Source organism: Rutidosis leptorrhynchoides, chromosome 7 (assembly GCF_046630445.1).
Source record: "Rutidosis leptorrhynchoides isolate AG116_Rl617_1_P2 chromosome 7, CSIRO_AGI_Rlap_v1, whole genome shotgun sequence".
Lineage (NCBI taxonomy): Eukaryota > Viridiplantae > Streptophyta > Magnoliopsida > Asterales > Asteraceae > Rutidosis > Rutidosis leptorrhynchoides.
In genome coordinates this window covers 284,733,239-284,760,333 of record NC_092339.1, presented here as the reverse complement: position 1 = coordinate 284,760,333, position 27,095 = coordinate 284,733,239, and the positions used below count along the sequence as shown (strand labels likewise).

The 27,095-nt window shown below is 32.1% G+C and overlaps 1 protein-coding gene across 1 annotated transcript; it reads left to right on the top strand.

The window, feature by feature from the left end:
- The first annotated feature begins 8,857 nt into the window (after positions 1-8,857).
- LOC139860060 (uncharacterized) lies at positions 8,858-10,492 on the top strand. The gene has a single exon (XM_071848834.1). The coding sequence runs from the start codon at positions 8,858-8,860 to the stop codon at positions 10,490-10,492; it is 1,635 nt and encodes a 544-aa protein (XP_071704935.1).
- Positions 10,493-27,095: the final 16,603 nt, after the last annotated feature.

Sequence of the window (27,095 nt, the reverse complement as noted above, 5' to 3'; positions counted from 1 at the left end):
AACTTTGCCTGATCCAAACAAAATCACACTCGAATAAACTGTTCAGCTATCTGTTTTTGTTCCAATCCGAGGAAACTCCAACCATCACCCTCATCAATACTTGCTGCATCTATTTCTATTTTAAATGATCCAAACAAAAGGTCGACCCTTTTGAACACTACAAACACGCACCAAAACCCACAACCTTCACCTGCATCATCACCATCGATCACCAGCCTGCTGTAACTTCTGTTGACACAACCTCTGCTACTCTTTTATAATACAAACGAAAAGAGAACAAGGTAAGGAAGTCGGGAAAATGAGTATTTTATGTACGCTGATAAATTTCCAATTTGAGTGTGTTAGTATCTTTATAAAATGCTTTATAAAAGCCGAGACATGTGGTGATGGTGGGACAAACTCCAGCTCATGGTCAAGATATTGGAACATTTAACTTATATTTTTTTGTGAGGTCGATACTAGTGGTGAATTTTATAAACGAAAATGATGATAGTAAAAATCAGAAGGATCACTACTAAAGATTGATATGTGGGGCTTTAATCTAATGAAGATTATTCAAATGATTTTGGTCGACTTGTGCGGTTCCTTTTTCTTTTGATGGGTTGCCGACACTTTAATCAAACAACCCCACTTGATCATTAAAGTAAGTAAAAATCGGGATAGTGGTTAGTAGGTTATATATTTATTCATTTTTGGACCGAGCAAATTGAAGTATTAGTGGGTGACTTTTACATAATCCTTCCTTTCTTGTGGTGGTCCGACAAAGACACTTAAACAACCATTTTTACACGTTAGGATTAAATAATACTCCTTGGGTCGTATTAGTGGTATTGTGGGCCGATAATTCGGGTGAGATGTTATGATTAGGACGTTCGTATTTGGGAATTAAATTATAATCGAGTGAGATTGAGCTGTAAAGAGGAAATATTATACTTTATTGTTCCTGTGATTACCAGACGAGCTCCACACCGCAATTGTATAGGGCAAGTTATATTAAAAATGGTTACTAGGCTTGCATTTGATTGGGCCGTAAAACTTGATAGTTTGTTAGGCTTGTGTTTTGTTTTAACATGGGCCGAGAAGTTAGTGAATCAAATGATGAAATCACATTGATGATTCTGGTAAGCGTGTATATATATCTCCAAAGTTACAGTAATATAAATATTCATATGATATAGATATTGATGATGATGTGATGATCTTGATGATGTTAATGTGGCATAATAAAGATAGATAGAGCTTGATGTTGATACTGTGAGCATAGTAGATAAACGATGATGATGGCGATGGTAATGAAAATTATGATAAGATGATAAGGGATGATGATAGTCGTGATGATGATCACGAGGATGATGTGATGATGTTAAATGATGTAAGTGATGATGATTATGAAACACGATGATGATATACTAATATGATTAGGATAGATGAAAATAGCGAAAACGATTATGATGATGATTAATGATGAAAATTAAAATAATGATGACGATGGGGTTTGTGGTGTTGAGAAGACAACAAGGAGATACGGGTTAAATAGATATAGACTACAAGTTATAACAGAAAGTATCGGGTATAGAGGAACGGTTTTGGTATATTATAGGGTAAGCGGGACATCGCGGGTTCAAACCCGGACTTGGACATTTTTAAGGGCTACTTCTTTGAGGTAGTATTACAATTACCATTATTATTATTATTATTATTATTATTATTATTATTATTATTATTATTATTATTATTATTATTATTATTATTATTATTATTATTATTATTATTATTATTATTATTATTACTATTATTATTATTATTACTATTATTGTTGTTATTATTATTATTATTATTATTATTATTATTATTATTATCATTATAAGTATTATTATTAAGTATTATCATTAAGGTTATTAATAGTAGTATTATTATGATTAAAATCATCATTATTATTATTATCATTATTATTATTGTCACTATTTTAGTATTAAAAATATTACTTTAATAAATAAAGGACATTTATGTAAAAATATATTATACATCTATATTAATATTAAATACTATGTTGTTTTAATAAATGTTATTATAAATAAGTTACAAATAAAATATAAATATATTTTAAATTGAATCATATATATAAATAGTAAAACTTAATACATAACTAAATATATATAAATTGTTTGATTACGATTATATGTATTAATATACATAAATGATATAGGTTCGTGAATCCGAGGCCAACCCTGCATTGTTCAGTATTGTTGTATGCATATTTTTACTACAAAATATCGTATTGGAGTTCATTTGCTCCCTTTACTCTTTACATTTTTGGAACTGAGAATACATGCGCTGTTTTTATAACTGCTTTATTAAATGCTTTTGAAATATATTTTGAACTGAGAATACATGAAATTTTATTATAAATGTTTGACGAGATAGACACAAGCAAAATATTCCTCGAATGAATTATTATGCAGACAGAAGTTCTGTGAATTATTATTGAATTAGTTGGACGTGATAATTGCCACTAATTGTTGTGAATATTTTTTCCCTGATTATTATTGCTTGGTAACCTAAGAATTAGAATCGGGTATGACCCTAATTCACGCGAATCCTAAAGGTAGCTACCGGTTTAACACCCCCACCCAGAATGTTCACTAGACGGAAGAGCTAGTGGGCGTGGTGTTTAGTACTTCGAAGTTTATATATTATACAGACGAGATGTTCTGTTTTGGGGATATTATTGATGCGCATTATATGTTAAGATCGGTTACCAAGCCAAGCAATGAATGAAAAGTGAATGTTATGTATCGAGAGAATGATTTTATACACGGGTTATGTGTATGTTATTTTGTACACGAGATATGTGTACGGTTATAAAGAATTGTTGACAAATGGTTTCGTACACGAGATATGTGTACTATATTTAAAAGATATCGCATGTACATTACAGGTGGGTATAGGATTCGGGCCTATTTGTACCATGCAGCATTTAAATCTTGTGGTCTATCAAAATTACAGAATTTTATTGTTTTATGATAAACTTATGAACTCACCAACCTTTTGGTTGACACTTTAAAGCATGTTTATTCTCAGGTATGAAAGAAATCTTCCGCTATGCATTTGCTCATATTACATGGAGTCGTTCATGGCATATAGAGGTCAGAACCTCGCAATGAGACCAACTGTTGAAGACTTCGTCCAGATGGATTAGGACGGGTCAGTACACGGGGTGCTTGCTTAAGCCCATAAATAGCCTTGCGTAATTTGCATATATGATCAGGATAGTCTGGGTGCATGAACCCAGGGGGCTGAACCATATACACATCTTCTTGAAGAGTTCCATTCAAGAATGCATTATTAATGTCGAGTTGACGAACGTGCCAACCACGCACTAGTGCAATGCAAAGAATAACTCTGATTGTTATGGGTTTTATGACCGGGCTAAAAGTATCACTGTAGTAGATACCTGGATGTTGGTGAAACCCTTTTGCGACCAACCATGCTTTATATTTTTTTATAGTACCATCCGGACTTCTTTTGATACGGAATAACCATTTATTTCCTACTAAATTCTGGGATTTTCGTGGCACCAATTCCCATGTGTTATTGCGTAAGAGGGCATTAAATTCTTCGGACATAGCAGCTCTCCATTCTGGTGTTTTAATGGCGTCGGTGAAGCAAGTAGGTTCCAACGCTGTGGGAATTAGGTGTGCATTAACAATGTTAATATAAGAGGGTCCATAGTACTTGGGATTCTTGGTTCTTTGCCGAGTGGTGCGAGATGGATTGGTGGTGTTTTCAGTGGCAGGTGTGGGAGATGGAAGCGAAGTGGTTAATGGTTGAGGAGGTGGATAGGGATGTGTAGTTGGTGGATCGGCATGTGGAGTTGGTAGATCAAGTTGTTGAGTTGGAGGCGAAATGTGTGGTGATGTTGTAGTTGTAGGTGATGAGGTGGTATATGCGGGTGTAGGGAAGACAGTAGCTGGAACATGTGTTAAAACGGGCGTATCATAAGGAGATACCTCATCTCCATTGTCTGATGTAATTATTTCAGCAGAATGAGTGGATAATAGGCCCGGGATATCAAAGTAATCAACCTTGGATTGTTTTAAAGGAAACTCGGTTTCAACAAATTGTACAAGGCGCGAGATATAAAGTCTGTGTGTTTTCGGGTCATAACAATTGTAGGCTGATTGAGATGTGGAATAACCAAGAAAGACACAAGGAGTTGACTTGGATTGGAGTTTGGAGTTGTTATAAGGTCGGATCCCAGGATAACATAGGCAACCAAATACTTTGAGACGATTGTAATTTGGTTTGCGATTGAAAAGAATCTCGAGCGGTGAACGATTGTTTAATGTTGGTGATGGTAAGCGATTTATGAGATATGTCGCGGTTGTGACCGCATAGGACCAACAATTTGTTGGTAACTGTGCATGTTGAAGTAATGAAAGAGCGGTGGATAAGAGATTGCGATGTCGGCGTTCAGCAATCTCATTGTGCTCCGGGGTGTGAGGAGGAGTGGTAAAGTGCGAAATACCATGAGCATTTAAAAAGGGAGCAAGAGCAACATACTCACCTCCATTATCGGAGTAGAGTGCACGTATGGGATGTTTAAGAAATTTCTCAGCAAGATTTTTAAACTGAGGAAAAATATGTGCAACATCAGACATCCGTTTATCGGATACAACCATATATATCGTGAAAAGTGATCGAAAAATGTTACATAGTATCGATTTAGATCATGTGATTCACTCGTGGGGCCCCAGACATCAGAAAAATGAGTTGTAACTGTTCAGTGCTAGTAAGTGATGATTCACCAAATGGTGATTTTTGACTTTTATTCCAATAGCATGAATTACAATAAGAACTAGAACTAGAACTAGAATTTGAAATACAAGGAAGTTTTGCTGTTTTGATAACAAAATGTAAAATGCGAGACGAAGGATGTCCAAGCTGCAAATGCCATCGATTGTTGTTTCCAGCCGAGATGGAATGAATTTGCGGAGTTCTTGGATCAGGAAGATAGTATAAATCATGCTTTGTTCTTCCTCGAAGAAGAGGCGCCCCCGTGTTGAAATCCTTCGGAAGAAAAGAATAGTATAAAAAATTCAAGAGACATATCGTTAGTACGTGCGAATTTAGCAACGAATATAAGATTGCGTTTACAAGATGGTGCACATAAATCAAGTCTTGTTAGGGCTCACGTGTTTTATTCCTAAAAAGAATTGCAGGTAAACTTACTTAAATGTTTTCATTAAAAAAGTAGTGAACTTTTATTTTTACCTTCTTTTTTTTTTCAATTGTCTATAGCGAATTTTGTTATCCATTGACTTATGTTTCTTCAAGTCTATGTATATAGTTTTAAATTTTATGATATGATATGATTGCATGTTTGAATTTGAAGATTAGTTTGGCCATCGGAAAACAAAATTTCGTAGACGGGCTCTCTAGTTTCGCATTTGTGTTTAATCGAATCAGAGTCTATACTGAAAGCAGTAAAATGTTTTTGTCTGCAAGTGTAAAAACTACTGTTGAAATTAGATACTTATTTTCATGGACAGGGCCGTCCCGTCAATTCTAATTTTTCATATGAGCCATGTTCAATTAACAAAAAATAGGCCTTTTTGTATACAAAAGTTTTAAATATATGTACGAATTAGTTCAGTAATACTACAAAATTTGGTTAAGTACTAACACTATAGGCGCTTTTGAACTATTGGCCCTGTGCGACCGTACGCGTTGCACACCCTCATATCCGCCCCTGTTCATGGACGCATTGAATGAGGAACATACATAAAATTAAATCATAGTGTTAATATCAATTTTTATTTTGTTTAGTTACTTGGTCGATTAGTACATTAACTAGTTAGAGTACTAATAATCAATAACTTATGCAATAGTTACTTTATTTGATTGTATGAGATGTTTGTATTCATCCAAGACAAATTAACGTATATTATTATTATTATTATTATTATTATTATTATTATTATTATTATTATTATTATTATTATTTATTACATTATAATGGGTAATTAACTAGTACATATGGTGTACAGTTTTGTTTCATGTTTTGGTTGAAAATCAAATAATATAAAAATATCGCAAAAACCATATTTTTTTAGTTTTCATTGATTGTGAATCCGTTGTGCTGATTCACTTCTAATTTTTAATACTCATCAACTTTGCAAGTGTCAGATAGTTGGAACAAAATGACATGTAATATTCCCTACTCCAATCATATAAGATGATGTTGTGGTTTTATTTTTTTTTTAAAAGTTATTAATTACAAAACATGCTATATATGCCTTTAAAATAATCATGAATAGGCATTGTGAATTTTTATTCTTTATTTGTTGAATAATATGGTTAAATATTACTGAGTATTGAGCTAATTAAACTTATCGACCGACCATGTATCATTTTTTTATTCTTTGTCGTATCTCATATATAAGGCGCATATTTAAGTGAAACTACATATAAAAAAGAAACATGCTACTTCGATCTACAACAAAATCGAAATAAGAAACAAAAACCAAATCACAAATGAAAGCATATATCTCTAGAGGGTCATTCCAAGATCAATCTAGAGTAGTAGATGAATAAAAAGTGTTAGAAGTCGTTGAATATCTCACAAGTAAATGAATAGATGGTAACATTAAACGAAATAAAAGTTCACAATAATGATATATACATAAAATATATACTAACATATATATGAGTGCAGATTCAAACGAGAACTACAAAAAATGCGAGAACTGCAAGAACTTTCTAAATTTTATAGTTTTTAGGCATTTAAATGAAACAAATCACATACAAATATTAATAAATATTCATATTATTAACATACATATGTTCATTATTACAAATTAAATGTTAAATTATTAATTATAAAAAGTGTTCACATGTTACACAAACAAATATGCAAATGTGAACGGAAAACTATATATTTGATTATATAAGTAAAATATAAGTTTTTTTAAACTATATTATTTTTATTCTTGATCTCCATCAACATTTGATTCAATCTACTTACAGTGAAAATCTCTTAATCGTAAGTTCTCGTAGTTCTCGTCCTTTTTGTAGTTCTCGTTTGAACTTTTGATATATATGCATCTTTAGGTCACGTTCGTTTCACATGAAGTTTTTTTAATGGAATAGAATCTATTAAGGGAATTGGAATTTGATGAAATTATAGTTGAATGAGTTCTATGAAATGTAACTCATAAATAAATGTGGTTAATACTAAGTTAATAGAATTCCTTTATATATAGCTAATGAAAAATTATATTAATTTTACGGTTACACTTGCTCTTTATATTTGCGCCTTACATTTACGCCTTATATTTACGCCATACATTTTACGTTCTACGCTCACGTTTACCCACACGTCTTATGTTTAATGTTTGATAATTTACGCTTACGATTTATATTTTACGTTTTACTTATATATGTTTACTCTTACGTCTTATGTTACGCTATGGTTTCGGTTTTAGAATCTTTTTTCTTGGGTAGGCAGTTCTTGAATTTTCCCAAATTGTTCTAGATTGAGTTCTTAACGTTCATTGAAGATTCGAAAGGTTATTTTTCTATCTGTGAATATGAAATTTGCATAGAGTTTGCGAATAAAAGTGGCGTAGATTGGATCATTTAGATAGAGAAGAAGAGCCATCCAACCTAGGCTAAAGCACGAACACGTTCTGAAAAATGATCAACTACGGCCATGACTCTTCCCTCGGCAATTTTTCTTGTGCTCATGAATTTATTGTTATACTTCATTTCGTATTTGTAAGTGGATGGAGGTTTATATGGTCATGTACCCTTAGAGTTGATGTTCTTCATATTTGTCATGTCCTGCAACACACACTACTTGAATTTGTCATGCAAATTATGAATAAGGTGTGTGTATTGTCAAGTTTTGAATATGGAAGGACTTCATCATAAAAAGTTTGATGTGTTATGGATTGATGCATAGCAAGTCTCATCAAAGTATGATATTCGTGATCTTCAAGACACAAGATGTGCTGTTGTTCATGTCTATTATTGTTTTAAATTTAGTTCAACTTCGAGAATACATTCGTGGGCATAATCGATTGCTAGACACAAGAATTTCAAAAATTCATATGTTACGAACCGTTAATTTCACGTTTTGATGATTGATGCATTCACATAATGTTTTCTTTAAGATTGATTACATTGAAGTTAAACAGTTATAGTTGTTTTGCATCAATCATACGATCAAAGTGAAGAATTTGTACTTAGGGTTTCTTCAAAATTAGACTTTAAAGATCATAATTTTGTTGTGCTAATGACTGAAATAGTAATTAAGATCAATTTGTCTAAAATGGAAATGATGTATGAAACATACGGACGCTAATCTTTGATTTGCGGAAGAAGCTCCTAATGTGTGCTGATTTGAGACGGAAAGTAAGTTTGGGTAAAATGAATATGAGGGGTGAAAAGAGGGATATGAATGAGTCAGGTGCCGTGCGGTTACTCACACAGTTGACCATCTGTCGATCGTTGTTTTTCATCGGTGCACTCCATCCTTTATTAACCTGCGCTTGATCATACGGTTCCACCGTTGATCGACCACACCTCCATGTTAGAGGATATGCTAGTCCGTATATTTCATTGTATTGGCCCGTGTTCTATAAAGGCCCGCTATTATAGTCCATTAGGTCTTCTAGCATCTTATATATATATATATATATCTATTGTACGCTACTGCTATAATCAATCAATCTATCGTGATTTACCAATTAACATGGTATCATGAGCCGCACTTTTCCCAAACCCTAAAAACAAAATACGCAGTTTTTTTTTCCTCCTTTCTGTCTGCTATCGACTGCAAGCCATCATCAATATGGCCACCTACGATAAAGTATATACAGTCACGTCCATCTCTCACGTTATTCCTATCAAGCTTGATATAACAAAGCTTAACTATCCCCATTGGAGTAAACTTTTCTCGGTTCATTGTGAAGGTTTCGAAGTCGGAAAGTTTATCCAACAAGCACTAACGGCTGAAGAACTCGCATCTGCCACATGGAGAAAGGCCGATGTTGTTGTTCAAACGTGGATCTACTCCACCATATCAGAATCACTCCTGGAACGTCTTCTAAACTCCGAGTCGAGTAATGCGTTTCAAGCATGGTCCTTCCTGCAAAAGATTTTCCAAGATAACAAGAGGTCCAAAACCGTCGAATTAACTGCTGAACTTCGCAACATCACCATCGGTGATCAAACAATCGAGGAATATTTCCGTTCAATTGATAAAATCGCAACCCAATTGAAAAACCTTGGGTCCACCGTGAATGACGCTGATCTCGTCACGTACACTATTAACGGACTGAACAACAAATATCCACACGCATCTCATATTATTCTTCATCGTGAAGAATTTCCAAATTTTGAAACGGTTCGATCAATGTTAACATTGGAAGAATTGCAGTTTAACAGACAAAATCGCAGCGGTTCGTCACAAAATACAACAGGTACTCCTTCATCACCGGCAGTTCTAGTTGCTCAGACTGCACCGCCACCGTCACACCACCCACGACCACCTCAGGTATGCCGCAATTTCAATCGAGGTTCATGTCGATTTGGGGAAAAATGTCGTTACCTACATCAATATAATCGAGCATCTGCTCCTGCTAATAACATACTTGGGTCGCATTTAAATGGTGTAACAAACAGGTCCAATGGAAACAGTCAGGCCCAATTGTTGGGCATTATTGCGGCCCAACAAAACTTCATAAATCAGCACACCCTAGCCCGACCCACTGCACCATTGTTTTCCTCTTTTGGACCTCGGAACCCACTGGCCCAACAGATCAGTCCACCCGGATTTCCAGCAGGTGGTCATCAGGCTAATTACATCGGGCCTGGTATTACTTATGGGCCTCAACAGCCCACCGGAATTGGGCAGCCACATCCTACCAGCGGGTATGTTAACTACAGTGGGTCCAACAGTCTTTTTAGCCCACAAAATGTCGTTGGTTTCTTCAGTTCAAAGTCCATGACTCAGCAGCCCAATCAGGAAACAATTATTCCTCAAGCTTTTTCTGCTACTACTTTACCTGACTATGGTAACATAGGTTGGACCATGGATACAGGTGCGACCACTCACCTTACCTCTAGCATTAAAAATTTGAGTACTGTTTTTAATCATTGCATGTATCCTTCTGTATCTGTTGGCGATGGAAATTCCATTCTTGTCACCAACACTGGTCATAGCGTTTTGCCAAATATTAACCGACCCCTTTACCTTAATAATGTTCTTGTTACACCTAATATTGTTAAAAACCTCATTTATGTTAGTCATTTTACTCGTGATAATAAAGTCTCTGTTAGTTTTGATGAATTTGGTTTTTCTGTGAAGGATTACTTGACCAGCCGCCTCCTTCTCCGATGTGACAGCACCGGCGATCTCTACCCCTTCACAAATCAACCAGCATCTCCAGCACATCATGCTCTTTTCACATCCTCCAGCATCTGATATCAGCGTCTCGGGCATCCAAGCACTGATGTTTTTCGTCGTCTTATTTCTAGTAATTCAATTTTATGTAATAAAACGAAGTCTCCCGTTCTTTGTCACGCTTGTCAACTTGGCAAACACGTGAGACTTCCATTTAGCAGTTCCGCATCGCATGTTACTTCATTATTTGATATTATTCACTCGGATTTATGGACTTCTCCTATTCCGAGTCTTAGTGGTTACAAATACTATGTTATCTTTTTGGATCATTTTTCTCATTATTTATGGGTGTATCCGTTGCGTAATAAATCTGATGTGTTTGATAAATTTATTCAATTTCGTACCTTTGTCAAAACTCAATTTAATACTGAAATAAAAGCCTTCCAATGCGATCAGGGTGGGGAATTCGACAACAATCAATTTCATGATCTTTTCAAAAATAATGGTATTCAACTTCGCCTTTCTTGTACCCAAACCTCCCAACAAAATGGCAAATCTGAACGTATGATTCGTACCGTCAATAACCTTATCCGCACTCTCCTTTTTCAAGCTCACCTTCCCCCTACCTTTTGGGTGGAGGCTCTACACATGGCTACGTATCTTCTCAATCTCCTCCCATCCTCATCCATCAACAATGAAATTCCTCACACTCGTCTTCATAAATACCCACCTGATTACTTCACTCTTCGTGTTTTCGGCTGCCTCTGTTACCCTCACCTCAACACAACAAACAAACTTGAACCTCGATCCACCCCTTGCATCTTCCTTGGATACCCATCTAATCATCGCGGATACCGATGCATCGATCTCTCCACTCACAAAATTTTCCTTTCTCGCCATGTAACATTTGACGAGACATCTTTCCCATACACTTCCAGCTCCATCACACAACCCTCATCCTACGAGTTCCTAGACCCTCCTCCTAACCTTTTCTCTCGTACTCTTGACTCCACCACTAACCCCACACCCACCACCGATCCCCCTACTACACACCTCCCCCCGCCCGACCCGATCATCACCACGGATACCCCTGCCACTACATCAACACATCCCATGGTAACCCGTCATCGTGTCGGCACCACTAAACCCGTTCAACGTCTTAACCTCTATATCTCTCACCCCTCACCTACACCAAAAACCTACTCACATGCCCTTAACGACCCAAGCTGGCATAACGCTATGACCGAAGAATACAATGCTTTAATTAACAATGGTACTTGGACACTTGTGCCTCGCCCATCGGACACGAACATAGTTCGCTCCATGTGGTTGTTTATGAAAGAACCCGTTCATATACATTATAAACGATTCACAATAGTTGATTACATTGCGAGGTATTTGACCTCTATATGATACATTTTACAAACATTGCATTCGTTTTTAAAAGACAAACTTTCTTTACATCGAAAATTGACAGGCATGCATACCATTTCATAATATCCACTATCCAACTATAAATTGATTTAATAATAATCTTTGATGAACTCAATGACTCGAATGCAACGTTCTTCGAAATATGCTATGAAAGACTCCAAGTAATATCTTTAAAATGAGCAAATGCACAGCGGAAGATTTCTTTAACACCTGAGAATAAACATGCTTTAAAGTGTCAACCAAAAGGTTGGTGAGTTCATTAGTTTATCATAATCATTTATTTCCATCATTTTAATAGACCACAAGAATTTCATTTCCAGTTCTCATAAATATACGTCCCATGCATAGAGACAAAAATAATCATTCATATGGTGAACACCTGGTAACCGACATTAATTAGATACATATAAGAATATCCCCTATCATTCCGGGATCCTCCTTCGGACATGATATAAATTTCGAAGTACTAAAGCATCCGGTACTTTGGAGGGGGTTTGTTAGGCCCAATAGATCTATCTTTAGAATTCGCGTCAATTAGGGTGTCTGTTCCCTAATTCTTAGATTACCAGACTTTAATAAAAAGGGGCATATTCGATTTCAATAATTCAACCATAGAATGTAGTTTCAATTACTTGTGTCTATTTCGTCAAACATTTATAAAAGCGCATGTATTCTCAGTCCCAAAAATATAAAGGGTAAAAAGGCAAATGAAACTCACCATACTGTATTTCATAGTAAAAATACATATAACGTCATTGAACAAGTGCAAGGTTGGCCTCGAATTCACGAACCTAAATTAATTATATATATTTATGTGTTGGTCAATATTTGTCTAACAAATTAGGTCAAGTCATAGTGTACCACAATCCTAATGCTCGAGACTAATATGCAAAAGTCAACAAAAGTAAATTTGACTCAAAATAATTTCCAAAAATCTATACATGATTAATATATAGTTTAAATATCGTTGTTTTATATTTTTAAATATTTTTAAAAGATTTATTAGAGTAAATAATATAATTTATTTATTAATAAATAAAATTTTATATTAAATTTATATAATAAAATATACTTTTATATATATTAAGTAATAAAATTTATAGGGTTCATTTAATATCATAAAGATAATATGATAGGTATTATTAAAGTAAGTTATTACACGTAGTAAAATATGTTTGTATTACATATTTATTTGATAAAATAATATCTATAATGATAGTAAGTAAAAGTTGTATTATTTTGTAATAATAATTATTATTATAAAAATATCAATATTTATAATTACTAAGATGACATTATGATAAAACGATAATTCTAATTATGATAACTTTAATATTTACGATAATTTTAAAAATTATATTTAATATAATAATTCTATTTAAAATAATAATAATAATGATATTTTATAGTAACAATGACATTTCTATTAAAATGATAATTTTTGTTAAAATGATAGTTTTAATACTAACGATACTTTTAATAATAATAGTAATGATAAAAATAATAAGAACGATAATTTTATCTAAATCAATATCTTATAATATTTTAATTTCATCATGATACTCTTACTCATTATTTCCTAATCGTTTCGGTTAATAGCTTTTAATCGTCTTTTTTATCGTGTTCATAATAATGATAATAATAGTAATCAAAATAATTAGGTGTTACAAATATTTGTTTTAATTACACTAATATTAATAATGATAGTTACTATAACATTATTAACGATAATACTAATAATTATCTTAATGATAATATAGTAATAATAATAATAACAATAATAATAACCATATTTAAATAATGATATATATATTAATAATGATAATAATAATAATAATACTAATAATAATAATAATAATAATAATAATAATAATAATAATAATAATAATAATAATAATAATAATAATAATAATAATAATAATAATAATAATAATAATAATAATAATAATTGTATAATAATAATAATACTAATTATAACTTTAACGATAATAACGATAGTAATAATAAAAATAACAATTTTTAATGATAAATCCCTTTTATTGATAAAGATAATAATAATGATAATAATAAGATAAAACTAGAACGACGATAAAAACGACGATAATAATAATAATCATTTTTAATAAAAATATCGAAATTTCAATTGATTATAACTTCTAATCCCTTCATCGAAACCATTCGATATCTAAAGGAAAAGTTCTTAATTTTTCGCTAGCTTTCCAAGGACATGCATATCTTATACCTTATCTCAACCGCAAGTGTAACTAATTCAAGATTTAACCTAACCTGTCTAAGGGCAATATCAAAAGTACAAGCATACATAATCCTAAATACTCGAGCACTAGTCAGTGATACACTATTAGTATGTAAAAGTTAAATTATGAGTACTCACGTATCAATATTGAGATTCAATATTGCAGGAAAGGTACGTAGACGCAACGGAAATGATAAACACTATATTGACCTCACGAGCATACCCATGAACCATACTCAATCACCTCCATAGCTATAACTCATAATTTCCTTAATCCTATCTTACTCGAAAAAACAATTTCGAAATCACTCGGACAGCACTCCGTCGTAATATTTTATGTATACTAATAATATCTTGAAATAATACGGAGTAAATATATATATGTAAATCGATTGAGAGAGTTTAGAGAAAAATATTTTCAAGTTTCTATGAAATAATGAAACCTATTGAATTCTATTTATAATAGATTTTTGAATTATTAAAGTGAATTATTAAAGTATGAATTATTAAAGTAAATTATTAAAGTATGAATTATTAAAGTATGAATTATTAAAGTGAATTATTAAAGTATGAATTATTAAAGTGAATTATTAAAGTTAAAGTAAAGTAAAAATAAAGTAAAGGTAAAGTTTAAGTATAGTAAAAGTATAAAACTATGTACGTATAATACGCGTATAAATATATATAATATTAATTTAAATCGTTATATATATTTAATAAAATAAAATATAAATATCGTTATCTTTATCATATTAGTTAAGTAATGAGTTGTCAAAAGTGGTTCTAGATATTTATAAAAGTTATATACGTTTTAATAATAAAGTTCTTTTTAAACTGAAAAAGTTTTTGTACGTTTGAAACTAAATAGATCAATCGAGTCTTTATGAGATTCAATCTTCCACTATCCTTTGTCTAGTTCTCAATGATTGACAATTTGTTCTTATTTATAAATCACTTTACCATTTTCCGAATATTTTTAAAATGGAAAGATTTCTCAAATCAACGTGGGCCTTTCAACAGAGACTTGTAATCATAATTCAATATATCTGATAATTCAATCATTTGATCTTATCTTCTAATTCAATTGATAAACATTTTGAAACAGATACAATCATATAAAGTATTTAATCTAATATTTTGTTTACGTTTCAAATTATAATATATATACACATATACATATATAATCATATTCGTTTAATGGTTCGTGAATCGTTGAAACTTGGTCGAGGTTGAATGAATGTATGAACATAGTTTAAAATTCTTGAAATTTAACTTAACAAATATTGCTTATCGTGTCGGAAACATATAAAGATTAAAGTTTAAATTTGGTTGGAAATTTCTGGATTGTCACAGTACCTACCCGTTAAAGAAATTTCGTCCCGAAATTTGAGTGGAAAGGTCGTGAATGATAATAAGTATGTTTTCATGATGCATACGGGCTGAAAATTAGAGTTTTATCATCAGCGAATAATTTGGATAAACAATCTATTTATATGAAGAGTACGAATGAAGCTAACATAGAAGAGTGAAATGAGTAAGTGTAGATTCATCTTATCATTTGACGTAGATATGATTGATTCCCATATTTCAAGGGATTTGAAGAAAATCTTCTTAATAAGATTTGACTCTCCGGTAATCAAGGGAATTATGATCCGCTTTAAATGCGATCGTCCATTTTAATTGTTCTGTCAGAGATTTTCTTATAAATTCACTTCCTTCGTTTCCTTACAACTCACACCTTCTGTTGATGCACTGTAACGACCCGGATTTTTCCGATCGTTTTATACTTATGAGATTAATATTTACATAAAATAAACCTTACCAACATGATAAGCAATCCAAACTGTTGAGACTTATGTTTTTGAAAAGAGTTTCACACAACGTTTGACCGTCCAATTTGACCGATGATATCACGAACTATATAACACACGATAATTATACGATTATGTATATGTACATATCTATACATATTTAACATGATTTAAGGATGGTTTAACATTTCATTGTGAACTAACAACAATAAGTTATAAGTATACTTTGAGGCCACTAACTTAAGTTTTCAAAACGATAACTATATGTAACGTTCTTTGACATATATACTTACAATCTATAGTGTGTTGGTGATCTATGTCACCAATATGATTTTAAGTGTAATGGGATTAATTTGTAACCAAAATAATCTTGATAAATATCAAACAAGTTTGGGGAAGTGTGGAGTGCATACTTGTTTGAAGTTATCTTGATTATGACGGGGGTTCGGGGGCAGCGCCCAAAAATAAAATTTTACTTTGGCCCGGTTTGACCCAAAAATAAAAGCCCAGTTTTGAGCCTCTTTTACAGTTATAAACCCGTCCATATTTGAATTCTCGTTCCGATTCCTCAAAATTTCTACAAGTATATCTAGGGTATATGTAACCGTATCATACCCAGCTTCTATACGTATTTACTATTGGTATATACCAACAATAAACTTCAATGATCAGCTACTAGACATGATGTTACATGTAGGAACCAGCCATTTAACCTCATGTGTGACTTTTGTGCAAGAAAACAAACTAAATCTCCTATATATCCATCCCATAATCATGCTATTTTGCACACACACACATACAATTTCATTTCCAATTTTCTTTCAAGTTAATTCACTCCCTAATCTCTCTTCATTTACCTACTCAAGAACGTATTAATATAGTCATCCGATTTCAAGGAGATTACTTCCAATCTTTCAATCCCACTCCACCACTCTTTTGATTCCAAGATAATAATTACCTTTTCCAGTAGCTTTGTCCAAGTAACTTGAGGTAGTAACCTTATTCATAACCTTATTCGATTCATATTTATATAGCTATCTTATTTTGTGTTGTAAAATTTTAACAACAAGAACATAGTTTGAGTGATTTCAAACTTGTTCGCAAACTAAATAGATCCTTTTAATTTGATTTTTAAAAACACTTCAAGACCTGTAATATATCATATTATGACAAAATCGGATTAATCATATCTTGGCTAATTAACATAATATTTAATATATATATTTACTTATGATTTGATTTTATATATTTCAGGACCACCCGTAAACAACACGAGAAGATTAATCATAAGACCTCATGATTGTACGCAATACATCATTTGAAAACACGGTACTTTATGTACGCAACACGTCACTTGACAACATGGTACCATGGGTCGAGATTAATTCTGATCAATACGAATACGATGGGGTCTTTATTTATTTTATTTAAGCAACTAATTGTGGACCACTAACATCAGACTGCTAACTACGGACTAAGAAAATATTAAAAGTATATATATATATATATATATGTAACGATTACTTAAAAAGAAAATATGTTGATATATTATATATATGGTTAGGTTCGTGATATCTATCGGAGACCAAGTCGAGTTAAATACCTTCAAGACAAAGGTGAGTATATAGTCCCACTTTTAAACTCTAAATATTTCGGGATGAGAATACATGCATTTTATGATTTAGGTTATGGACACAAGTGATTAAAAATATATATTCTACGTTGAGTTGTACCACTGGCATACTTCCCTGTAACTTGGTAACTACTATTTACATGAGGAATTGTAAACGCGAATCCTGTTGATAGATCTATCGGGCCTGACAACCCCAACCGGACTGGACGACCAGTATTCAACGGTTGCACAGTACTTCGTTTCGGTGACTACACTTGGTACGGTGTAGTAAGATTTCATAATAAAGGGAATATGCGACGTTGATTAAATGTTAAGTATGGTTATCAAGTGCTCAACAACTTAGAATATTTTTATTAGAACGTTTATATATGAAATCTTGTGGTCTATATTTATAACGCTGCCGGCATTAAACCTATATCTCACTAACTTTATGTTGACGTTTTAAGCATGTTTATTCTCAGGTGATAACTAAAAGCTTCCGTTGCAACATGTTGAATTTAAGCAAGATCTTGAGTATGCATATTTGTGTCAAAAATAAAACTGTATATCGGAGGATTTGTAATGTAAAATATGTTGGAAGTCATATTGTTATTATCACATGTAAAGTTTGTAAGTCTAAGATTATCGCTAAACGATAATCATTATTAAGTTGTTTAAACCTTGTATTTGTAATAAAAGCTATGGTTTGTATTGTAAAAACGAATGCAGCTTTTGAAAAATGTCGCATATAGAGTTCAATACCTCGCGATGAAATCATATGTTATTGTATTCATCCTTATGGTTAAGGTCGGGTTATGACAATGCATTTTATGCAAGTCCCTAGACATCTACCCACGTCCATTGCAGGTACAACAGTTCACAGGCCACCATGATTGCTCGTTATTATCATATCCGTGTTTGTATGTGGTTACAGGAACTGCAGGAACGAGATTTAGATGTTTGACTATGTTAGACTTAGTCAGACGTACGAGTGAAGCCTCACTAGTACGGCTAATAGGCTCATACGCACGGTTGATGCTGAGCTAAGTCACAATTACAACCTAAATGAGAAGACACGAGTGAGTGATCACCCGTACGGCTGATGAAGCCAACTCGTACGTGTGATGAATGAATCGTATGGGTGAGTCAACAGCAGGGGTATATAAAGTCTTATGTTCTTCATTTTAGGTTAAGCCTCTCATTTGTTACACACACTCAGATCTAGTGAGCTCCTCCGATTCTCTCTCAGTCCAAATCACCTAGGTGGTGAATAATAGCTCTAGGTGTTGATCTAATCACACTTGATTTAGTTGTGGTTTGACTAAATTAATCAAAAAAAACTTAACCTATTCACTAGAGGGTTTGATTCACTTATTCCGCCATTGTGTGAGTTAAATCTGTGGATTTCTAAGTTCCTAGTCATGTTTCATCACCTTCTATTCTTTTCCCCTCAACTCATATTTTAAAGTATTCATCAATATGCTCCATCCAGTTCTGATTCTCGATATACTTCTAACTTTCATATCGGTCATTCTTCTTTTTCATCTACCGCCGGAAGAATCTATTTACTTCAACTATACTCTTGGGTTTATAGTGTTTCTAGTTCTCCCGTGTCTTTATATTTCTATATGCATCGATATATATGGTTTATAATTTCTGGTTTGTCGTTGGGCTTTATATGTTCCCTTATATTTCAAAGTCTCTACTTCTGTCTTCTATAATCATTATCATTTACAGTTAATGCTCTCTTTTATTTGCTGCAATTTATACCCCAATTTCTATTTCGGAGTTTTGTCATTTCGTTTCTTCTTCTTGCGATTAAGCACCGCTTGTAATGGTTCAGAATTCACAGATATGAATTTTGGAATGAACATTGTTAATGTTCTAGGAAGGAAATTGTGATGACACGATCTTGACTTGTCAAATTACTAGAATACCTTGGAAAAGGCCGAATCATCAAGAAATATTTTCTTGATATTTTAGAGGTTAAATAGAATACAAGAGTCGTATAACATGGCACATGATGATGTTATGATCTGTGAATCATCACGTTCCATTTAGAAACTCAGCATGGCTTACTGTAATATAATCATATTGATCAAGTGTCATTATATTATACTAATTCATGCTTCAGTTCCCAACACTACTTCAAAATATTCCTATTTTAAACTTGAATGTTTCAGAATTTAGAAACTAAAATAGTTTCTTTTATGATGTAATACAGATAGCGCGAAGAGGTAAATGATTTCAAATAAGAAAAATTAAGAAAATATCTTTAGAAATATGGAGGATATTTATAATGAAAGATATGATGATATTTTAAAATTTCTAATATCAGAGGATGATGAAGAATATTGTCCGCAGGGGTTTAGAGTCAGGAGCAAGGTATTCGTTAATGACTTCAGTAGGTACTGAATTATTCGTTAATGCCAAAGAATCTGACGCGGATACGTTATTTAAACTTTTACTTTAGTTTCAAGAGTTTTTCGGGTACATAACTGTGGGTAACATGTGGTTGGATCATCATCTCAATTGCTCATCATTCGAAGTGTCTTCAGAAATTTTCGAAGGGTTTGAACACAGATTGTAATCGTTAATATACATTTCATGTTCTAACCTAGTTTTGAAGTCAAAATATAGCTTGTGAAAGATGTAAGGATCTAAGAGTGATGATTTTGGTCATATCTCAAGTTGAATTTTGAGATTTCAAAATCAGAATATGTAATTAAATTTTGAATGAGTATGGTTGTTTTGATTTCTATAAAAGAATGTATATTGTTGTGAAAGTAAGGAGTATAATGGATGATTTGCTGAATCAGATTCGAAGAATGTAACATATTAATTGTGAATTTATATATCTCTCGGGTATTACCTAACCGTTAAAAAAAATTTCACAATTAATATTTTGTACAAAAGAATTTTATTACAGTCTTTATGAAAATATATATATGTATATTTTCTTCAGATGTAACATAGATTTAATGAGTTAATGTTAAATTAAACTCATTTGATTTACGGTTGAAATTAGAATTGAATAATCCCTAAAGGCTTTAAAAGGTACATAACTTTTACGCAGTATTTCTTTAATGACATTGAAATTATGAATCAATACTTCGTTATTTATTGATGTATGATGTTCGGTTCGTGGAATTCTTGTGTATTTCGCAAAGTACGAATGATGTTATCTGAAAAGTTTCGGGTACATCGATGATGAAAGTGTAAAATCAAATATATACTTGATTTATTATGAATTGGAATTTGTTGAATTGCGACAGAGATTATAGTTAACGCTGGTTAAGTTGCGGCCGAAGGACGTACATTATTGCATATTTGTAATATGAATTAACCGAGTAGTTAAGATTCACACACAATAGCTTAGCACGGAAAGATTTATTTCAAAATATATGTATATATATATATGTATATATATATATATATATATATATATATATATATATATATATATATATATATAATTTCTTCAGAGGGAATGAGTTAATTCTTCATAACTCGTTGATACAATATACACGTTATTGATTCGTAATAATGTCCACAGTGATTCTTGAACTGACGGAGTTTGTGATGTTATCGGTGTTGTTGGTTCGGATGTTGACTGTACTGACGATACTGGTAACGCTGACGGTACTGTTAATGCTGTTGGTAAAGCAAGTTTAGCTTGTTAATCACACACCATTTTTGTCAGGGTTTCTACTCTTCCTTCTATCATTTTGGTTCGCTTAACTGATTTATGGTTAGGGCTAGATTAGATAATCTCTAAGACTTTAGAGATTACATAATCGCCGCGGAATGTTTCTCCAATGAAGTTATGAATTAATACTTCATCAGTTATTGTTGTTGGTACTTCTTGGTATCTATGGTGTGTATGACGTTGATGCTCGTGGGACAGATTGTGAAGTTGAGGTTTACGATACGGTTGTGGTTGGAGGTGGTAATGGTACTATTGGCGTTGATGATGGTGGTACTGGTTATGCTGCTGATGCTGCTGCTGGTGTTTGTAATCTCTGCACCATATTCTCCAAAGCCACTACCCGAGTACGAAGCTCGTTGACTTCTTCTATTACACCGGGGTGATTGTCGGTTCGGACGAGTGGATAAATAAAATCTAAAATTTGTGTAATATATAATCGTGACGAGATACTCTGGAAATGAGCGAGAAAATGGTGTTTCGGACAGGTTCTCCGGTAAGTGCTTCAGGTTCTTCGTTAAGAGGGCAATGTGGTGGATGGAAGGGATCACCTTCTTCTTGTCTCCAATGATTGAGGAGGCTACGAACCCATCCCCAATTCATCTAGAATAGGTGATGACTGATTGGTTGATCTATTTCGGTCACACTGCTTTCGGAGCTTGAATGGGATTCCATTTCGGAATCTGAGTGACTTGAACTGATGACGAATTCCATTTCGTACGATTGGATAAAGGATTTTTTTTTTTCGATATGAAATGATTTTGGCTAACGGATGGTGTTCTAATTACATAGAATATATATATATATATATATATATATATATATATATATATATATATATATATATATATATATATATATATATATATATATATATATATATATATAAATCAAAAGATTTCGTATATTACGGAGGACTTTGCGGGATATGTCAGGCAAAGTTTAAAGTAACAGATACGATAAGATATGATTTAGCAGATATGCTAAGATATGAATTTTTGTCTATACACTATTCATGCAATCAATGCAGCAAGACGTGTCTTAGACTAAAAATGATAAGCAGGTAATTTCCTGAGGATGATAAGTAGTTAATTTTCGACACAAAATGATAAGCAAAACTTTTGGCATGCAGACATGGTCGAAGTCCAGACTCACTAATGCATCCTATCGACTTATCAGTTAGACACACTAATGCAGACCTGGTTCGCTAAGACCACCGCTCTGATACCAACTGAAAGGACCCATTCATATACATTATAAACGATTCACAATAGTTGATTACATTGCGAGGTATTTGACCTCTATATGATACATTTTACAAACATTGCATTCGTTTTTAAAAGACAAACTTTCTTTACATCGAAAATTGACAGGCATGCATACCATTTCATAATATCCACTATCCAACTATAAATTGATTTAATAATAATCTTTGATGAACTCAATGACTCGAATGCAACGTTCTTCGAAATATGCTATGAAAGACTCCAAGTAATATCTTTAAAATGAGCAAATGCACAGCGGAAGATTTCTTTAACACCTGAGAATAAACATGCTTTAAAGTGTCAACCAAAGGGTTGGTGAGTTCATTAGTTTATCATAATTATTTATTTCCATCATTTTAATAGACCACAAGAATTTCATTTCCAGTTCTCATAAATATACGTCCCATGCATAGAGACAAAAATAATCATTCATATGGTGAACACCTGGTAACCGACATTAACTAGATACATATAAGAATATCCCCTATCATTCCGGGATCCTCCTTCGGACATGATATAAATTTCGAAGTACTAAAGCAGCCGGTACTTTGGATGGGGTTTGTTAGGCCCAATAGATCTATCTTTAGAATTCGCGTCAATTAGGGTGTCTGTTCCCTAATTCTTAGATTATCAGACTTTAATAAAAAGGGGCATATTCGATTTCGATAATTCAACCATAGAATGTAGTTTCAATTACTTGTGTCTATTTCGTCAAACATTTATAAAAGCGCATGTATTCTCAGTCCCAAAAATATAAAGGGTAAAAAGGCAAATGAAACTCACCATACTGTCTTTCATAGTAAAAATACATATAACGTCATTGAACAAGTGCAAGGTTGGCCTCGGATTCACGAACCTAAATTAATTATATATATTTATGTGTTGGTCAATATTTGTCTAACAAATTAGGTCAAGTCATAGTGTACCACAATCCTAATGCTCGAGACTAATATGCAAAAGTCAACAAAAGTAAATTTGACTCAAAATAATTTCCAAAAATCTATACATGATTAATATATAGTTTAAATATCGTCGTTTTATATTTTTAAATATTTTTAAAAGATTTATTAGAGTAAATAACATAATTTATTTATTAATAAATAAAATTTTATATTAAATTTATATAATAAAATATACTTTTATATATATTAAGTAATAAAATTTATAGGGTTCATCTAATATCATAAAGATAATACGATAGGTATTATTAAAGTAAGTTATTACACGTAGTAAAATATGTTTGTATTACATATTTATTTGATAAAATAATATCTATAATGATAGTAAGTAAAAGTTGTATTATTTTGTAATAATAATAATTATTATAAAAATATCAATATTTATAATTACTAAGATGACATTATGATAAAACGATAATTCTAATTATGATAACTTTAATATTTACGATAGTTTTAAATATTATCTTTAAAATAATAATTCTATTTAAAATAATAATAATAATGATATTTTATAGTAACAATGACATTTCTATTAAAATGATAATTTTTGTTAAAATGATAGTTTTAATACTAACGATACTTTTAATAATAATAGTAATGATAAAAATAATAAGAACGATAATTTTATCTAAATCAATATCTTATAATATTTTAATTTCTTCATGATACTCTTACTCATTATTTTCTAATCGTTTCGTTTAATAGCTTTTAATCGTCTTTTATATCATGTTCATAATAATGATAATAATAGTAATCAAAATAATTAGGTGTTACAAATATTTGTTTTAATTACACTAATATTAATAATGATAGTTACTATAACATTATTAACGATAATACTAATAATTATCTTAATGATAATATAGTAATAATAATAATAATAACAATAATAATAACCATTTTTAAATAATGATATATATATATATTAATAATGATAATAATAATAATAATACTAATAATAATAATAATAATAATAATAATAATAATAATAATAATAATAATTGGATAATAATAATAATACTAATTATAACTTTAACGATAATAACGATAGTAATAATAAAAATAACAATTTTTAATGATAAATCCCTTTTATTGATAAAGATAATAATAATGATAATAATAAGATAAAACTAGAACGACGATAAAAACGACGATAATAATAATCATTTTTAATAAAAATATCGAAAATTCAATTGATTATAACTTCTAATCTGTTCATCGAAACTATTCGATATCTAAAGGAAAAGTTCTTAATTTTTCGCTAGCTTTCCAAGGACATGCATATCTTATACCTTATCTCAACCGCAAGTGTAACTAATTCAAGATTCAACCTAACCTGTCTAAGGGCAATATCAAAAGTACAAGCATGCATAATCCTAAATACTCGAGCACTAGTCAGGGATACACTATTAGTATGTAAAAGTTAAATAATGAGTACTCACGTATCAATATTGAGATTCAATATTGCAGGAAAGGTACGTAGACGCAACGGAAATGATAAACACTATATTGACCTCACGAGCATACCCATGAACCATACTCAATCACCTCCATAGCTATAACCCATAATTTCCTTAATCCTATCCTACTCGAAAAAACAATTTCGAAATCACTCGGACAGCACTCCGTCGTAATATTTTATGTATACTAATAATATCTTGAAATAATACGGAGTAAATATATATATGTAAATCGATTGAGAGAGTTTAGAGAAAAATATTTTCAAGTTTCTATGAAATAATGAAACCTATTGAATCTATTTATAATAGATTTTTGAATTATTAAAGTGAATTATTAAAGTATGAATTATTAAAGTGAATTATTAAAGTATGAATTATTAAAGTATGAATTATTAAAGTGAATTATTAAAGTATGAATTATTAAAGTGAATTATTAAAGCTAAAGTAAAGTAAAAATAAAGTAAAGGTAAAGTTTAAGTATAGTAAAAGTATAAAACTATGTACGTATAATACGCGTATAAATATATATAATATTAATTTAAATCGTTATATATATTTAATAAAATAAAATATAAATATCGTTATCTTTATCATACTAGTTAAGTAATGAGTTGTCAAAAGTGGTTCTAGATATTTATAAAAGTTATATACGTTTTAATAATTTTTAAACTGAAAACGTTTTTGTATGTTTGAAACTAAATAGATCAATCGAGTCTTTATGAGATTCAATCTATCACTATCCTTTGTCTAGTTCTCAATGATTGACAATTTGTTCTTATTTATAAATCACTTTACCATTTTTCGAATATTGTTAAAATGGAAAGATTTCTCAAATCAACATGGGCCTTTCAAAAGAGACTTGTAATCATAATTCAATATATCTGATAATTCAATCATTTGATCTTATCTTCTAATTCCATTGATAAATATTTTGAAACAGATACAATCATATAAAGTATTTAATCTAATATTTTGTTTACGTTTCAAATTATAATATATATACACATATACATATATAATCATATTCGTTTAATGGTTCGTGAATCGTTAGAACTTGGTCGAGGTTGAATGAATGTATGAACATAGTTTAAAATTCTTGAAATTTAACTTAACAAATATTGCTTATCATGTCGGAAACATATAAAGATTAAAGTTTAAATTTGGTTGGAAATTTCCGGGTTGTCACAGTTTAAGCATAAGTTTAATGCTGATGGTTCATTGAGCAGGTATACGGCGCGGCTCGTTGCTAATGGTCGCAGCCAGCAGGTTGGTATTGATTGTGATGAGACATTTAGTCCGGTTGTTAAACCGGCCACCATTCGTACTGTTCTCAGTCTTGCCGCATCTAGACATTGGCCAGTTCATCAGCTCGATGTCAAGAATGCGTTTCTTCATGGACAGCTCTCCGAGACTGTATACATGCACTAGCCTCCAGGATTCCGTAACCCTACTAGACCCGATCACGTATGCCTTCTTCAGAAGTCCCTCTACGGACTAAAGCAGGCACCTCGGGCATGGTTTCAGCGATTTGCGGGCTACGCTCAGCGTGTCGGTTTCCTGCATAGTCGATGTGACACATCCCTTTTCATCTACAGACAGGGTTCAGACACTACTTATTTATTGTTATATGTGGACGATATTATTCTGACTGCCTCTTCGACTCCTCTCCTTCGGCGGATTATTAGTTCCCTTCATAAGGAGTTCTCGATGACAGATCTTGGTCCGTTGAATTATTTTTTGGGTATATCAGTCACTCGTACTTCTTCCGGGATGTTTCTCTCCCAAAAGAAGTATGCTCTGAGATTATAGAGCGTGCTGATATGGGTAGCTGTCACCCTAACCGTACACCGATTGACACCAGCACCAAACTCACCTCTTTGGGTCCCCCTGTCAAGGACCCTATGTCGTATCGTAGTTTGGCTGGTGCACTTCAGTATCTCACTTTCACCAGACCAGACATCGCTTATGCGGTACAGCAGATCTGCTTGTTCATGCATGATCCCCGAGAGCCTCATCTTTCCGCTCTTCGCCGTATTATCCGTTATATACAGGGCACTCTTGATCTTGGTTTGCAGTTATACGCCTCATCCACCACATCCTTAGTCGCATACTCTGATGCCGATTGGGCAGGTTGTCCGTCCACTCGCCGATCCACCTCTGGTTACTGCGTGTTTTTAGGCAAC